Source organism: Perca flavescens, chromosome 5, assembly GCF_004354835.1.
Source record: "Perca flavescens isolate YP-PL-M2 chromosome 5, PFLA_1.0, whole genome shotgun sequence".
NCBI lineage: Eukaryota > Metazoa > Chordata > Actinopteri > Perciformes > Percidae > Perca > Perca flavescens.
The window spans coordinates 18,859,358-18,877,954 of record NC_041335.1 but is presented as its reverse complement, the minus strand read 5'-3'; the positions used below and the strand labels follow the sequence as shown (position 1 = coordinate 18,877,954).

Below are 18,597 nucleotides of genomic sequence, written 5' to 3'. Positions count from 1 at the left end.
GAGTTAACAGACCTGAATCCATGGTGATAGATTTTGGCAGTTTTACAGGGTAGAAAACATAGGGGAAGATGGCTCCTGAAAGCTGATTCTGGATCTGTAGGAGGAAAGCATGTATACTTAAAGTGAATAGAAAAAAGGAAACTAAGGACAAGATGCATTGATGAACAAATGCTGAAGAAGGCAATTGGATGACTTGTTGTACTGTAATACTGACATGGATATATTAAATCTTAGGATTTATATATATATATTCAATCTTAGGATTTATATATATGACTTAATTTCACCTGAATGCGGTGGATTTGGACACGGTAGGCACTCTGTCGTGGTGAGACGCTATACTCCACCTTCACCCCAGGCAGGAAGTGTCTCCTGAGATATCCCTCAGACGGCTGCAGCATCCGCATATCCACGCCATTGGGAGTAAAGGATACCTGGAGGACAATTTCAAACACCACATGATTGAACATATAGGCCTGATAATGATTATTTTCAACAATTATCCACCTGTTGCTACAACTTTTTAAAGTCAATTTTATGAATATATACCCTAAATGGGTAACGTAAAATGGACAGATTTTGAGACTTGTTACTAGATCAAATCAGGAAAGCTGAATATACAGTAATTAGTCTCTAACCTGGAAGTTGTTTTCCAAGTCGACGATGGCGTGGTCTACGGGTCCAGCGTCAGTGTACTTTTTGAAGCTGTTCTCCAGCATCTCAGCTTCTTTAGTAGTCAGAGTCTTCCACCGATTCTTCTTCTTATGCTTTATTTCCCACACCACATCAGAGCTGTGACAAGAAAAGAGACACCAGCGAGTGTAAAATCATTACATGGAATAGAGCTTCAGGATCAACCAGGAGTGGCCAAACATCATGCAAATACATAATGCATCTTATTGCAGTATTATGTTGTGTAAAGGACTACATGATTTATAGGTTCTGCTGCTACAGTTATTCCACAGTAACATTAAAGACCGCATCCTCTTCTGATATATGTGCATCTTCAATTTATCTGACATTGAGTGTACATTTTTCAATTTCAAATTTTTTGCTAGACCTGTCTATTATAAAATAAAATGTAATTCTGTATTTTTGCCATGGCACAATCAGAAACTGCTGCTGTGGCCCGTTTTTGCCATCTCACTCACTCACTCATTCACTGATGCTGAGCTGAGGGACGGTGTGTAAGGAGACATAACATTCAGTGGAACAATAACTATGTCAAGGTTGTATAAAATTAAGATCATCCAGCATGCAAACATGTAACAAAACAAATAAGATGATCGATGTAACTTGTCTGGCCAACAATTACATTTTGTATGAGCCAATAATGTCGGAGGCTGGATGTTTTCGGATAATCTCAACTGCATATCAGAGAACAGTGTGTAGACTTGTAATACTATTTACAAAACATGCACAATAGCACAACATCACCATCTATACCACAACCCATACACATTTGGATATATTGACTTGGCAGTGAGCCATAGTCATAACATGAACCTGGCCAGGTTATGTGCTTTTTATTACATGTGTACACATGTGTATGTTGCTTGTTATCTACCTTGTGATCCCAATAAAGGAGATCTCCTGGCCGCTGCTGTTGTTGACCAGAGAGACGCCCACGTTCTGTAGAGACAGGATGATTTCCTGTTCGGCCAGTTGTGCCTTCTCGCTCTCACAGAGCAGCTTGTAGATTCGTTGCTCCTCAGTGAACAGCACGACGCGTTGCAGACCTTTGGATCAACAACAAAACCAAACCATAATGATATAACACATTAAAGGCAAATTCTTGTTATCCCTTCCTACCTTCAGGATCATTTACAGCATGGTTTCCCTAAAGCTGGTAGAAATTCAGTGATTAATTATTTAATTAATCAAGTATGAAGACGAGCAATGTGATCAATATACCACCTTGTTGTCTATTTGTCCTGTCCTCTAGCATGTGTGTTCTTAGTACATGGCAACATTGATGCACTGACAATAAACTGGCAGTTGTGAAGATTATTTTAAGTGAATATAAGACTGTAAAACAAAATTACGGAATGCATTTAGGTTGTCTGGGGATTTCATTTCAAGCTGCTTGTACTTCACCTTCATAAAAGGAGATCACAAACAGTTTTCCGTCATTGTGCATGTCCTCACGCAGGTCCTAAAGATGCAAGAGCAGACAAACACATACCGTTTAAACAAACATCATAGTGTCTCATCCAACAATTGTGTCCAGCAAAGGTTAAACTGTGTATACATTTAATATTACATGCAAAAGGCTATTAAAGGCCTAAAAAAAAAAAAGGTAAGCGAAATGGATGAACTAGACCAACCCTATTTCTACAGATTCTTCACTATAAGTACACATCATCACCAAAAACATATGTTTTGACATTTAGTCAGCAATAGTATCCACTGCCACTATATGCATCTATTTTTATTTGGCACAGATAGCATGCAACACAGTGAAATATATATCTCAAAATTAGCATAGAGCCATTGAGGTAGATACTGTATTAGGAGTGCATTTACTGAATGACCTATTACTATCACACATTTAGCTAACAACGCAGGGTTGTTTTGTTTTCTAAAATGTAAATACTTGGGCATAGTAAAAGTATTAAGTGTGATGTCTACAAGGTCTATGTGTGAGGTAACAAATGTATATTGCTTTAACGCTGAAAGAAGACTGATTCCTACTATCTGCTGGAAAGGCAAAGTCAGCAGCACCTTTACTTTTGACAAGGTGAAAAGTCAAGGTGTCTGTTGAGTAAACTAATACATTGATAAACATTGTTTTATTCCTCAACCACAAACATTATTGTGTCTCAGGTACAGCACAGTACCTTCTCACTCTTTAGCTTCCCACTGTAAGTACCCCACTTCCAGCAAAGCTCTCGGGACCCAGTGGGTTCACTCCAGGTGTAGTGCACAGCTTTCCCAGGCTCCAGCTCCTCCTGCTCCGCCTCCTTCTGAGAGCTGCACGCACAAGAAACCCACCCAGACACACACATGCTGTATAGATCAGTAACATTACTTATAACTACTAAAATCAAGGAATAATATTTAACTGATATGAGATGACAATAAGCAAATAATGCAAGATGACTGTAGAGTAAAACAGAGGACAATATAACAGAGCCCAGCCACCAAGAATATACCGCCATTACAACCATCAAATCCAAAGAACCTGTCCGACAGTATACACAAACAATTTGCATCAACATAGAGAAATAAGACAGTATATGACAGCAGACATAAGAAAACGAAATAAGCCATAATTTACAGATAGAGATGGAAAATAAGAGAATATTAGCAAGCAACAGAACTACTGGAAGAAGCAGGAGGTGTGATTCCACTGGCAGAATCCCATCCATTCAGCAGCATTCAGGGCTAGATTTCTACAAGATGATTTAAAATTTGATAAGAGATCAGAGAAACATGGTATTACATGAGTAAATGGGTTTAGATGTCTAACCTGCTCCTTTTACTCTCCCCCAAATGGTCTTTAAAAAGTTTCTAGCAAATCAATAAAAAAAATGTACAAGAAATTTCCAAAGTACAACGATTACCGCACAAAAATGTCTTAAACCTACATTGTGTAATTTTTTTAGTTGATTCTTAGCAAAAAAAAAAAAAATGTCCTTATTCATGTGTTTTCACGGCAGACATGTTGACATGTCATAGTGGGAAAAGCACAGGTGTATTCAAAACCATTACTGATGGCTGCATTCCACTTAGGAGAGGCCCTGGTATTGTTCATGCTGACTCACTGAAACAGCTTACTGGGACACTTGATGGGATTGAGCCATCGTTAAGGTTATCAATTTCAGCTGGGCTTTTCCTACTATGACAAGTCAAAAATGTCTGCTGTGAAAAAGGTCCATTACTTCCAGCAACTAATCAAAGTATTCTCGTAAGTGTAGAATCTGCCATTCAGAGTCATTCAGAATACATAGGAGCGAGTCGCTCGAATGACGGCAGCCATGTAGCGCCTCCATCTTTAAAATACATTAGCTAAAGAGGGACATACCTCCACCATTTGCACAGTGGCACTGTGACGAATGCCAGGGGGAGATTACTTGACAGGGAAGCGAAAAAGAGAAGCAGGCAAAGCAACAAGACCAATTGGAGTGGCTAGAACAGCTGCGTGTAAACGATGGAGATACTAAGAGCTAATTTTGGGTTCGGCTACCGTAGGAGTTGAAACGCGCTCGGAATGGGAAGGGCTAGAAAGTAATATTCAGCACATTCTTACACAATGTAGCTTTAAGATATCATTTTTGACAAGGCTGGTACGGTATTTATTTCTCATTGGTAAAGGTGAGGAGCAGATTACACAGACAAACCAGAATCAGAGCTGAAGCAGTCTTCTTCTACTTATCTTTACCTGCATTCTTGATCTGACCACACTCTGCACTCAAGTGTGATGTCACATTAAAGTGACTGTGACATTAGGCCTATAATGTTACACCAACTCATATTTATGTGCTGCAGCATTTATGTGTTTCTGCCCTCTTGCCTGCCCCATAAATCATTAAAAAGTAATTGGATCTTACTTGATTTGGAAGTGTTTTCATGCTATACTTAATTCTTCAACCTGGGGTCATCCTCCTCCCTCCCTTTGCATAAGCTAGCCGTTATTATATAGCTATCTGAAGCCATTCATATTTAGCAATTCTTAATTCTCTGCCTTTTTTCTGAGTTCAGAGTGTGTCAGTTTTTATATTTTTCTACCTGTCCTCCTCCACTGAGAAGGAGAGGTTGAGTAGCTCGTCAGCCACCCACGAGGATTCTGCCCGGGCGCTGCATGACCCACAACACAAAAACATAAATCGCTAGTATCAGAAAAAAAAAACATTGTTATTTTTGACTAAACCGTTTAAGGATGCTGCAAGACAAAAAGAGTATCGTCATTTAGCAATTATGCAAAATACATATCAATGAAATGCAAATATGAATGTTGTGCAAAGAAAAGTTGGTAGAATTAAAACCTGTTGTTTACAAAGTGAGTAATATAAAAAGAGAACATAATTCAAATAATTGAATAATAATTCACATTTACAGAAAACACAAATATAATGAAATACAGCAGTAGGAAATGTAATGAACTTGTTAATTAAACATAACAGGTTCCAAGTAAACAGCAGAATTTCCTACAAAGGTTTGTTTAAGTCTTGAATTTAACTTAATCAAAATGAAGTATGTGGTTCCAATCCATCCTCAGCAAATACTTTAACAAAACTGCACGATTATTTATTTTCTTCTAACTGGCCTTCTGTTCCCTCACCTCTGATGGAACTGCAGAGTCTGGTCTTTTGTGCCATTGATAATGAGGAAAGGGGCTGCGCCGCTGTGATACTCAGAGAATCGGATTGTGGCTGAGTGCTCTGACAAGTTCACATCTACAGTGATCCCACCCACCTGCAGAAAAAAACAGAACAGTCTACATACAGTATAATAGTAGTATATACCGTAAAGTAGAAGGGCTTCTTAAATGTTCTGGAAGCCAATGATATCAGAACTAGACATACCTGAACATCAACTATCACAGATCAAAAGTCTTAATACAGTGCATCTTGTAATAAACTACTTAACATGAAGGTACAACACTTGTCTTTGTGTCTACTTACAGAGTTGTCCAGATGCAGCAATAGGCAGTTTTCTGGTCGTGTGAAGTCAATAGTCCGAGGAGGCAATAAGCAACCCTGTACTTTGATTCTTAGCCGCTTTGTGTCATTCTCAGGCCAGAAGGGAATGGCTGACTATATGTGGAATTAAACAAAAAGGTTAAACAACCCTGTACCGTAAGGGTTTCATCTGAAAATGTTACACAGTAAATCATTCAGTGTTTGAAAAACCCAACCTGTACTTCTATTACCGTATTTTCCGCACTATAAGGCGCACCGGATTATAAGGCGCACCTTCAATGAATGGCCTATTTTAGAACTTTTTTCATATATAGGGCGCACCGGATTATAAGGCGTATAGAATAGAAGATACTGCAGTCAAACGTTTGACTGGGGTTGCGTTATACATCCACTAGTTGGAGCTGTGCTAAAGGGAATGTCAATAAAACAGTCAGATAAAGTCAAACTTTATTAAGCGTCCTGACAACTCCGTTCACTCCCATGGTAACGTTGTTAATGTTAATGAATGTCATGCCCATATTGCATATCAATCGAATTGTCTGCTCATTGGCTAAAAAGACGGGTCTTATAGCATTTAAATCTAAGCGGTCCGAGAAAATGTCGATCGTCTCAACGTGGTCCCTGACATGTTGTCATCGGCTTGTCCGCTTCCATTGGCCATATCAGAGGCAAACCTGAACGGCTAATATGAGCTACCAATTGAAAGCTGAGAAGCTAGGGAATACCATTGGGGAATACGATGATGCCCACATCGATCATGTAGCAAGCTGGGCAGAGAAGCTAGCGGCGATAACAAGTGCGGGAATGGAAAACTGTTTTGCGTTTTTCCGTTGTGATTCGGCCAGAAACTTCAACATTGTGAGGCGAACAGATCGTTTTGGAATATAAAGCTTGGATATTACATTTCCTTGGACTCTTGTGGATTTATGAAAATCAAGTTTTGGGCAAAATACCACTTTGTTGCTGAAAGGACAACGAAAAGAGGTATGGATGCACTCTCGACACCTGCACAGATTACGGCTGAATTGTTTTATTTTCTGTTACTTTGTAACAGTTGTGTAACTGCTATAAATTCTCTTATGCTTTGTATGTGGTCTTAAATTAATCATTAGAGGCTAAGCTTACAATTGGTGTGTCGCATGGCTGTATATTTTGAAGATTTAATGCTTTAAAGTTATAAAAATGCGAATGAGTGGAAGTTTAATCGAGGTTACAGCGACGCAGTGTCCCGTCAACGTGACAGTGATCCTTGAGAGGTTGATCCATATATAAGGCGCTCCGGATTATAAGGCGCACTGTCGTTTTTTGAGAAAATTAAAGGCTTTTTAGTGCGCCTTATAGTGCGGAAAATACGGTATAAGCAACGTTTGTTTTAAAAGTAAAAAAATAATTTAAATGTTTAACATGTCAAGAATTAATAGTACAAACAATATTACTGTATTTGATATTAGTGAGAGTTTTAACTATATTACTTGTCCAACTGCGACTGCGTGGTATTCATTTGTTACTGCCATTATTGTGAATGTGAGTGCACAGCATTTAAGTACATTATAATTCACTGGCTGTAAAAACAGCAGCATTCCGAAAGAAATACACATGCAAGGAAACATAGATGCAAACAGTAATGGGTTTGGCTCTGACCTGTTCTGGCATAGCCTCGGTCCAGTTGTCCTGCCCCTCTTCACATATGAAGACGCTGTGCTTGGTTCTGTTGACCAGCATGTAAAATGGCACGAAGGTCACGATGCGGGTCAGACTGAAACTGCTCGCATCAATCTTCACACCAACCTGAGGTCATTCAGACGTCACGCAAATATACAGATGACTATTACGTACTTACTCAATAACAAAACCTGCCTTAGTTACATACAAAAGCCATTTCAAATTCCAGTCAATACATCTGGCTTTTTCAATAAAGCATATGTGACAGTATGCCTGAATAAATGTTTGTCTAAATATATCAAACTCTGTGGGAAAGTCTTACCAAGTAATCTTTGAATCTGCCTTTACATTTGACATCTCCATGGCTACCAACTGTATCCAGGGAGAAATCGTCAGAGAGTTCACTGTCTGAGATCATAAGACGGACCTGAGGGATAAACATCACATTCAAATACATGAAAAAATTACAGCAAAAGGTTATGGATATGGATATTTGGATCATCTTAATGTTCCAGAGTCTAAGCAAAGAAACATTGACTTTAAGTTGGCCTTTAAAGCTACAGTATTTTTTAAGGGTTGTCCATGGTTAGATAAGTTTCTTAGTTTAATAATAACTAGTTCAAAACACGGCTGGTTGGAACGGGCTGATTGCAGCTTTCTCCAAAACCACTGTACTCAGAAATAACTTACAGAAGGACCTCAAAGTACTTAATATGCAACTTAACTGTATACTACTGACTTCCTGTGTACTTCTACTTCATAGGAAAACATTGTACTAGAACATTTACCTGATAGAGAACGTTGCAGATTCTACTCACAAAATATTATATGCAATATTATTTATCATCCAGCATTATTGTGCTGATAATTCCTCTCTTTTTACCTTAACTAAACACTTGAAAGCAGAACTTGTACTGTGCAGTTACAGGCAGTTTTACCTTATAGCATAGGTAAAGCACCTTGTGAATGTGTGTTTTTTTTGCAACACATGTTGAAGCGTGGTTCAATCAGGCTCGGTTTGGCTGCGGCTCATCTGGAGATTCGGCATGTCCCCTTTTTCTCACGTAGCAGTCACATATGGTGGTTGTTTTATGTAATGTGGCCCGGGCGGGGGAAGCAGGGAACGCGGCTCAGCAGCACGCAGAACGGCCATAGAAATGCGTGCAACCGCCAGCAACAAAACTGTGCTGGAGAGTCCGGGCATTCATCTACCATGCGTTTGTTTGTGTACGATTAATTTTATTATTTTCATATAGGGTAGACTGCAATCTGTTTTTGGCGGATGGACACTTTTTGGCACAAACAATGAGCCTTCTAGGGATATAGCAAATCCCCAGCCCCGTTACTGTACTGCACATGTGGGAGACACACACACTCACAGAGATTCTTTGATTTATAGTTAGATGATAGGATTTCTTCAACTAATTCAGACACTTCAGCGTGAAGCTCTCAACATAAAGCATAATACAAATCATTGAGATATCAAATTGAAAACATTAAATAAACTTTGTTCTTTCAACTAACTTTAAAACCCTCTTACCTTATTGTTTTTCAGGAAGTAACGAGGCTTGAAGGAGAAAAGCAGGGGCATGTCATAGTCCAGGGGGTGTTTTCGGTGGATATCGTCAGCCTTGTACTGCAGTAACCTGCTCGTCTTGTTCAACATCCAATATGGTGAGTGGATAGCAACCACCATTTGTCCCAGGTCATATTTGACATGCACTGCTATATCCAACTCAGCCCTCTTTCTCTCTGTCCCTTCACCATTGTTTTCATCATTCTCTCGTAGAGACTGGAACACTATGAAGGTGATCTCTTCATGGTCACTGTGGAGACTGTATGACAGCATGATTTGTTTATTCTTATGGGAAATGTTATTACAGCAAGCAAGTGATTTTTGATTTGGCCTTTATATAATAAGGATGACGATTAATATATATATCAGTTCCTGTGTTAGGCTTAAAAACATACTATCTGGGAACTGTGGCCCTACGTTACACATAATTACCTTGAGTTATGACCAATATGCTCAAAATACGTAGACAACAGGAACACAATAACAATGGGAAATTAAAACATCAACAATTAATGAAACCTGTCAAACCTGTACTTAGAAGACCAGTTCTGATCCAAGTAGTTCAGTAGGCAGAGATCGAGACTTGATTGGTTGATGACTGCAGTGTGAAGCTGAGCAGAATGGCCTGGGTTCAGAGTGGCCTCAGGGGCAGAAACTCCACTATCCTGTTGAGTAGCAGGCAGAGAGGGACACTGAGTTCAACTGTGATTCTTAAGTATCCGATTTTATGTTTTTGGCCAAAAAAGCACAGCATTAAATCTGATAAAATTCTGTTAAAAACAGAACAAAGCAATTCCCTAACTCAATTTAGAGCTTGTACCACATGATGGTATGGTGAGAAATCCAGGAAGAGTAATATTTACTGTACTTTAATCATGTGAAATCATGCACACCCTTTGCATTACAGGGACCATGACGGTGAATTTGCACGTCTTACCTTCAATTGTATACACATACTGACAATTTTCTCAAGCATAGCATATTTTTTTACTTTTAGGTTTTCCATCTTCCAGGCAGCAATACAGTTGCAAGCAGAGACTTAAGGCTTAAACATCGGTGATCTGACATATATCTTATAGAAAGCAACACATTCACAAGCTGTGGTGTTAAAAATATAACCCAAAAGATAAACAATAAGCTAACATGGATGCTGTCCTGTCAATAGAACACATCATACCTTTAGTTTGTAAGAGATGGGGTAAGGCAGCAGGTTGCGTAGCAGCATGGAAGGCCACAGGTGAAGCACAAAGGGCACATCAAAGTTCTCCCCAACACTACCCGTATGTTTGAATGTCACAGCATCTTTTAATGGCACCATGTTGACCATCAGCACACCACCCTGATCTCCACGGCGACGGCAGGTCTGCTTGAGGCATGTCTCAGGCTGCTGGTTGCTCACGTCTTCGTAGCTGAAACCCTCTGAGCACTCAAACTGCTCACCCTGGTCGGCAGCGTCATCCTCCGTTATCGGCTGTAGGCTTAGCTCAGACCTAAAGGGGGGGCAGCAGAGAGCAGATGTGGATAAAGTAGTATTAACCCCTTTATACCCCTTTCACACTGAAGGCTGAACCAGGGTTGACTTTGTGTTTGAAAGGGTTAACCCACGTTGATTGACTCGGCTTCACACCCAGGGCGGGACAACACTTTAAAAAACCAACAACAACATACTGTGCTTGACACTGGGTTTTCACAGGCAGATTCAATAAACAGCAGAGTTCAATTCATTCCCTATGTGAACAGCGGTATGACCGAAGACCGCTGACAGTGGCGAAAGTGGCCGGATGTCCACTGCTCTGCCCAAGTCAACTTTGTAGAATGGTAGCGGAGTTGCAGTTGGAAAACCCGGCATTAGAACATAAATGTATGAAAATAGGTTTATTCAATTATTTCATTCACAGCACCCCAGCTGTCTCTCTTTCTTGTCCGTGACACAAGTCTGCAGCCAGCGGCAATTCCATGCAGCCGCTGGCTCGTGCAAATCTCTCTCTTTTCTCTCTCTTTTTTTAATGAATCAGGAAGCAGACAGATAAGTCTAACTTTACTTTTAATGTTATCAAACAAAAACAAATGTTCTCTCCTCCTCCTAAAATTGTCCTAAATCGATAGAGTAGCCTACTTCCGTGTTTACTGATGCACCTGCAATGAATGAAATGAAGAGGAGGAAAATGAAACTATAAAATCATCACTCTCCACAAAATTCTGGTGGTGTACAGCTGGACTGGAGTATGTGATATTAGCTGTTCACTGAATATGAGCTTTACAGCCCCTGCCCATTTCTAGTACATAAGGTAATTTGTATGCATCGCACCCGGGTTGTGACTCGGGTTGCATCGGAATTGGCATAACCAGGGATCAACCCGTGTTGACTGGTTTGGTTTGAATTGACAAAAAAAGGGCTGAACATGGGTCAGATAACCCTGGTAGGACCCTGGTTATTGGTGTGAAAGAGGTATCAGTAAGAGTGAGATTAAGAGAGACAGAGGAAAAGGGAGACAAAAAAAGAGACAGTATGAAAATGTAAGTGTAGATGTGCAGGCTTGTTAATGTGTTTGTCCTCACCTATAGGAGTCCAGAGGCACACAGAACTCTTCAGTAGGGAGAGCTGTACCCAGACATGTTGATCCTTCAAAAACTTTGAATGGGATTGAGAAATGATTGATGATCTGCATAAAAGGAGAGCGACACAATCAAGATTTTTTTTTTTGTGTATTCCAGTTTGATCTCTAGTCCTATTCTATTTCAATACATAAAGTTCTACCTGTGCTGGGACTGCATTTTCATTTATATTGAAAATAATTAAAACATGAGTGATTGTGGTGTAATCTGCAAGGAACCTGATATACCATTATAAAATGAAGTTTGCAAAATATCCAGTAACAGATCAATGTATCTTGAAGGTAAGGTGTAATTTATATTACCATAACATATTTTTTTACAGATAAGATAAATCTAAGTTTAAAAATGAGTAAACACGTTTAAGATAATCAGTGTAGTACCTGGAAAGGAGAGCGGATCTTGATGTACTTGCTGCCCTCCACAGAGTAAATCTGACAGACCAAGAAACGAGTGACTCCTGAGTCTTTGTGCATTACACTGTACATTCCCCTGCCCACCTTGATCAGGGGGATCACACTGGCTGAGGTGTGGCCCATCGGAGCTGGAGGGGGCAGAAGAAATAAGAGCAGTTTGAATGCGTTTGGCTAAGTATTTTATTTTGACATTTGTCAATTGACATTAGTTTGATGAACAAAAACAACAAGATACAGGGGAGGGAGAGGGGATGGATGGACACATTCGCAATAATATAATATAATTGTCTACACGTGTTCATTTAACTTACTAGGCTGTATGTAGTAGTCCTTTTCACTCAAGGAGATCATGGCCGAGAACTGGTCGGAGTCATTTGTGGTGGAATAGTTCATCTCCAGGGTTTCCCCATGCTGCAGCTTCACCATGCCGTTGGTGCTCTGCTGGCCGATCGGACAAAACATTGCACTGTGGTGGACGGACACTGGCAGACCCAGGCGGTTTTTTACTACAAACGGAGCTTCATCCTTTTGGAAGGAGTCAGCTGTCTGTTTTGCAGCCTCTGCAAATGCCTGGGGAAAGGCAAGAACAGGAACATTGTCGATGGCTGCCTATCCTTAAAACTTCCTAATAAAATCAGTTCAGCCCTTCTCTTACCGTGCCCAGGTTACTCAGCATGGCCAGACCACACTTGGAGAGGGTGATGTTGAGCTGGTCTTCACTGCTGATGACAATGGCCGTCTTATAGTCTGGGACATTGCAATCCACTTCATCTGACAAACCTGTGTACTTCACAGGCTTCTTCTTCATCTGTTTATAGGATAGTGAAGCATTAAAAACCCTGTATGTATGTATGTATGTATGTATGTATGTATGTATGTATATATATATATATATATATATATATATATATATATATATATATATATATATATATATATATATATATATATATATATATCATGAAGCTCATTGAGAGAACACCAAGGGTTTGCAGAGTTATCAAAAAAAGCAAAGGGTGGCTACTTTGAAGAATCTAAAATATAAGACACGTTTTCAGTTATTTCACGCTTTTTTGTTAAGTACATAATTCCATATGTGTTCATTCATAGTTTTGATGCATTCAGTGAGAATCTACAATTTAAAAAGTCATGAAAATAAAGAAACACATTGATTGAGAAGGTGTGTCCAAAATTTTTGCCTGTACTGTGTATATATACACATACACATATACATACTGTATATATAGTGTTTGTGTGTGTGTGTGTATGATGTATATCAGTACCTTCAGTTTCAGTCTCCATGATTTGAAACCATCTCTTGTCTCATCTTCTAAGGGCTCCAGCAGCGGTTCCCACACTCCCATCACCTCATTGTAATAGTGAACCTAAAGGTAAAACACAAAATAAAAACACAAGAACACTTCAGTAACCTTTACAGCCACATGAGTTCTGGCTATAACAAGCTGGAATATGTTTGAAGTATTGTTTTATGATTACCATCAATAGGTTTATGTAAAGTTTAAGTTAAATAGACCAAACAATATCAAAAACACAGAAAACTGCAAGAGTCAAACATTATTTTAGGGCTTTTTTTACAGTGAAATGTTAAAGTTAGAATTAGGATAAGGTCTTAGGATAAAGTTTAGGAACTAAATATAGTTTGTGTGTGTGTGTGTGTGTGTGTGTGTGTGTGTGTGTGTGTGTGTGTGTGTGTGTGTGTGTGTGTGTGTGTGTTACCTCCAGGTTGAGCTCGCTGTGTAAGTTAATGAGTGTGGACCAGTTTGTGACATCTCCCTGGAAGGAGGACTTGGCCAGAAGCATGGGGATAGTGTGGTGTCCCACTCCAGCCTCCAGAGTCAGACAGATTGATTTGATGATGACCTGCAGAGATGGATAGCCAATGAAATGACACAACCTCTTCTTACGCATCAAACTGGAATACCTTTTATCTGTATAGAATAAAATACAATTATGTAAATCTGACCAAAATAATAAATACAAACTGCAAAAAAATCCTAAATGACTATATAGCAATCAACGACACATGATTATCAGTTGAGTCACAATGCAGCCAAATACCTGTAATGACTCTCCCTGTGGTATCAGTGGAGCCAGTGATGCTGTATCTTCATCCCCCTCCTCTTCTAGGAACCAGAGTTTGAGCTCCTTCCAGGGCCGCTTTTGCCACAGGTCCACAGGAACAGGACTATCCAGCTCCTCAGGGGTCTCCGCTGTGGGAGTCAGCACAGACTGGATGGTCATCACTGTTTTGATGATGATCGGAGATACCTGGGCAGAGAGTCAGATAGCAGAGATATACAACTGTTTTATACCAATTTCATAGTTCAAAACTAAATTTGAATGTTTCTAATCCTACAAATCGTGAACTTTCTTTGCTTTAACGTTTGCTTTCACTTGATGCCACAATTTCCATCGACGGAGGCTGATACAAACCTACTGTATATGAGTTAAGATGATATGGGTTGCCTAGCTCTGGCAATTATTAGAAAATATCTATTCTTTTTATAAACCAATACTGACTTGTGAGAAAACTACTACATGAGAGGGACACTTGAAGTGTGTCATGATCATCATTTTCTGTATATGTACGATAGTGTAACCAGATAAACTGGCTGACTTTATGTCTCTTTTAATGAAATGCATGCATATTAGGCAGTTAGTTAAAAAAGAGACAAGTTGGATCTCCCATTAAGGATGGTACTACAGGACACTACGGTCGGTTCAAGATGTCAAAAAAATAAAATAAGCAATTTATTTGCTAACAAGGCATTTATCATCCTCCAAGTCTACATAGAACAACTTCATTTTTTCATTGATTTCATTCCTGGATTCAGAATGTGTAATGATAATAATACAATAACTACCTTCAATGTGAGAGCATTGATGGAGACCTCCATAGCCTGGGGGGAGGTTGGGGACTGAATACTCCGGAAGAACACCTGACACGGCTGCAGAACTGTGGTCACATTGTTTCTCCTCTTCTCTTTCAAGAAGGGACACGCCATCACCTAAAGAACAACCGTAACAACAAAAAAAACTTTTATATATTGCTTACGTATGATGATAATCTGATTTTGCAGGGTTACGTTGCAATGACAATACAAACCTTTAGGTCCTTGATAACAGCAGTCATCAATGATCCTTCTGCATCACTTTTCATCCCTAGTTCGCACTCTGTGGTCATCACCAGGGCCGGGGCGTCAGCACGTGTCAGGTCAGCCACAAACACAATCTCCGGGTTACGCACCTGAACATTAATCTCGGTCTTTGACACCACGGCTGGAGCTACAGCTGACAGCAGCAGAGAGCATCAGAGGAAAACATCAGGTCAGGTCGTAAGGCCATAGGATACAAATTAGGTCAGATTAATTAAATTCTTCTTTAACTCTAATTACAGTTATAACGCAATTTATGACCCATTATGTTACCACAGAAACACAAAAAAAGATAAAAAATATAAACAGTCATAATTCTTCCACATGCTCTCCACTTGATTGTGTCTGATGTCTGAAATAACTTGCATATAGTTTTATTTTGCTGAATCAAATCAACTTAATCAAAACGGATATGGTTAACTCACTAGACTCTTTAGATGTGACAGAGGAGTTAATATTCTTTTTCTCTCCCGCTCCAGTACTGATCTTGGGTTGTGGCACTTGAGCAAAACCTTGCTGGGTCGCCTTGAGAAAGATATCTGCCACCGTGAGAAGGAACTCCATGCTGGCACACAGGTAAACATCCTGCACCAGTGTGTCCAAAGTTGTTCCATCACAGCCCTGACGGTAGTTCACCTCCACCATCATGTTCTGTTCTGCACCAGGACGCATTGCAATCATCCTGGAGAAGATGTACAAAACGTTTTTTGCCCCTTATCATATTTTTAGACACAGGAATTATATGTTACAGGCTGGGCCAGCTCATTCTATTTTTTTTTTTAAGAATCTGCCTTTACCAGTTTTCTACATCTGTCAGTAAGATCACACTCACACTGTTTACAAACACTACAAAAGCACAAACTGAGGACAGACAACGAAAATATCTTATCAGTCAGATATATTGTAATTTAAGCTAGCAATATGCATACTGTTGGTAGAATTTTAACAAAACATTTGATAGGCAAGACATCTCTGTCTGGATGTGCATAGAGCATGTACGTCTCAATGTGTGTAAAAGTGTTGAGTGAGGTGTATATCTATACTGCTAAATATTTGCACGTGCATGTGTCTGTGTGTCCCCCCAGTACCTCGGGGTGACCATCTTGATTCTGGGTCTCTTGTCATCTAGAAGGCAGGCAGCCAGTCGGACTGAGGCCTTCATGGAGCTGTCGGAGAACATGTGGATGGAGGTGGAGATGGTGCCCAGAGTAAACTCTGCCAACTTTAGCTGCTCATCGTGTGAATCCAACAGCTGTATCTAGATAATGACATATACAGTGTGAAAGACGTGCGAGTAGCCATGCGATTCTTGTAAAATGATGATGGACAAGGCTAACTTTACACATTACTTGAGTGTAGCCTAGTGTGTGTGTGTGTGTGTGTGTGTGTGTGTGTGTGTGTGTGTGTGTGTGTGTGTGTATTACCTCATTCCCATTAGGGCTATACAAGACCAGTGTCATTGAGTCGAACTTGAAGTCAACTTTGAGTGTGCTCTTCAGCTTACTGCTTTTCTGGGGCTCCACAACAGCAGCTGTCACTACGGTGTTACCTACAAAGTTACACAGCACAAACCATACTCATCTGCACATTAAGTTTTAATGTCTTATATCTAATTTTAGAACCACTATACACACATGAACACAAACAAGCATAATCATAGCGCCTTACTGCTGGCTGGTCCAGTGGTTCCAGAGCCCTGGGACTCTTTGTTGGATACAGAGTCAGAGTAGTTATTAGTGGTGATCGGAGAGGCTGGAGGTGGAACAGCATCAGACTTTTCAGACAGATTCTCACTGAGAGTCCTCAAGACCACTGTCATGTCGTCCTGGCTGAAGATTAGCTGTTGGGAACAGACACAGGATTTGATTATAACGGTTTTTGATTTAGATTTTTACCATAAGCCTCTACCTTAAAGGGGTGATAGAATGCAAAAACGAGTTTACCTTATCATAGTTGAATAACGACAGTTTGGTGGGTAAAATAGACATACATAGAACCTCAAAGTCCCATTGACACCCCTTTCCACTGCAAATCTCACAATTTGAAACTGCTCCTGAAAATGGGCGAATCTCAACAAAGCTAAAAGTTGACGTCAACTCGGTGGCTGTACCTTATTTGGCTCTAGTCTGTACCTTTGTCACGCCCAAAAATTTACATACAGACAACTGGTCTGAGACCAGCCGGTTTTTCCGAATACAGGTCGCGCAGATCTCAGAAACTTTATAGGTTGTTTGTCTGCTATTTCATTACTAAATTCACTTCTGAGACTTTTTTATGTGAGAAATCAACTATGTAGAGCTCAAATATGGGCAGTTTTACAAAAATTGATGGCTAATTGCAAATTCGATCCGATTACGTCGGAGTTCAGATGCTCCACAGTCTAACGTGACAGCCGGCGGCTGCCTGCCGGGTTTGCTGGCATGCCGGTTGGCCTGTCCACCTTCACAGACCCCACTGTGAGCTGGCTGGAGCTCTATCAGGAGACAAGAGGCGTTTATTTCCCCGATCGTTTGTTTAAATAACTCAACACACATATCCATTATAAGATTAACTGGAACCTGTGGTTTTACGAAGTCATAATGCTCCACAAGAAATTGCGGGCGTAAGCTCGCTGACCGGGCTGACACTCACACACACTAGCCAGGGAGCAGGCAGAGCGGAGGGAGAGCAGCGACTGACAGGGCAGAAAGATACCCGTTTCTCTTTGACAGTCTTGTAAATAAATTATAAGATGTATAATAGGGCTGTCAGTTTTCCTCTATAATACCATACAACAGCTTCTTTTTTTAAAGAAAGCCTCATATTTCCTGGATTTGGGACAACTGCTTTGATTTTGGGACACATCTGTGTGTGTGTGTGTGTGTGTGTGTGTGTGTGTGTGTGTGTGTGTGTGTGTGTGTGTGTATGTATGTGTGTGTGTGTGTGTGTGTGTGTGTGTGTGTGTGTGTTTCGCTCGTTGTAAACCAACCAATCAGCACGCAGCTCATCTAATGAGCCTACCATATAAGGGAGAAAACCTCTCTTTTCATTCTAGGCTATTTCACAGGGTTGCATTACGGCACATAGAACAGCACCCGGGCCATTTTCAGCCCAACCAATGTTACATACCCTATTAGGAGACCTTAAGGAACAGTGTGAAATACCCTATATAATCATTCTATCACCCCTTTAACTGTAGGCCTATTTCATTATTAATCCAACAGGAGACATTGAACAAACTACAAACAAAACAAAAAAGAGATGGAATCACATAATATGTCCAGATACAAATAAACATAGTGTATACAAATTTATTTTAAATTATTCTTATGTTATCATACAGCACTACTTACACTCATGGGCTTAAGATGAGCAGCGATCTCTATGTCAGGTATGCTGTGGTACCAGTTGGATGAAAGATTTCTCTTGATTTCCAAGTCCAGGCTGACCGGCATCAACAGCTGGGTCTCTCCATGAAAACCTTCATCTTTGTATGTGGTCCTGGAAACAGCAACAACACACAAGGAGAG

The 18,597-nt window shown here is 40.1% G+C and overlaps 1 protein-coding gene across 3 annotated transcripts in view; it reads right to left on the bottom strand.

Moving 5' to 3' along the window:
* The window catches only part of vps13a (vacuolar protein sorting 13 homolog A), a 42,778-nt gene that overhangs the window by 7,528 nt on the left and 16,653 nt on the right, over positions 1–18,597 (bottom strand). For 2 of the 3 annotated variants that reach the window (XM_028578076.1, XM_028578078.1), the window contains exons 34-61: positions 18,421–18,568; positions 16,757–16,928; positions 16,513–16,637; positions 16,177–16,346; positions 15,514–15,770; positions 15,040–15,224; positions 14,798–14,941; positions 13,992–14,201; positions 13,650–13,793; positions 13,196–13,297; positions 12,568–12,720; positions 12,224–12,482; positions 11,880–12,040; positions 11,443–11,546; positions 10,061–10,373; positions 9,412–9,548; positions 8,848–9,142; positions 7,630–7,734; positions 7,287–7,433; positions 5,628–5,759; positions 5,285–5,418; positions 4,732–4,800; positions 2,841–2,973; positions 2,098–2,155; positions 1,568–1,739; positions 639–792; positions 288–434; positions 13–94 (exon numbers count right to left, since the gene is read on the bottom strand). In XM_028578076.1, coding sequence (XP_028433877.1) covers positions 13–94; positions 288–434; positions 639–792; positions 1,568–1,739; positions 2,098–2,155; positions 2,841–2,973; positions 4,732–4,800; positions 5,285–5,418; positions 5,628–5,759; positions 7,287–7,433; positions 7,630–7,734; positions 8,848–9,142; positions 9,412–9,548; positions 10,061–10,373; positions 11,443–11,546; positions 11,880–12,040; positions 12,224–12,482; positions 12,568–12,720; positions 13,196–13,297; positions 13,650–13,793; positions 13,992–14,201; positions 14,798–14,941; positions 15,040–15,224; positions 15,514–15,770; positions 16,177–16,346; positions 16,513–16,637; positions 16,757–16,928; positions 18,421–18,568 — 4,412 coding nt within the window. The remainder of the gene's footprint in view (positions 1–12; positions 95–287; positions 435–638; positions 793–1,567; positions 1,740–2,097; positions 2,156–2,840; positions 2,974–4,731; positions 4,801–5,284; positions 5,419–5,627; positions 5,760–7,286; positions 7,434–7,629; positions 7,735–8,847; positions 9,143–9,411; positions 9,549–10,060; positions 10,374–11,442; positions 11,547–11,879; positions 12,041–12,223; positions 12,483–12,567; positions 12,721–13,195; positions 13,298–13,649; positions 13,794–13,991; positions 14,202–14,797; positions 14,942–15,039; positions 15,225–15,513; positions 15,771–16,176; positions 16,347–16,512; positions 16,638–16,756; positions 16,929–18,420; positions 18,569–18,597) is intronic. The other variant, XM_028578077.1, reaches the window with a different exon arrangement.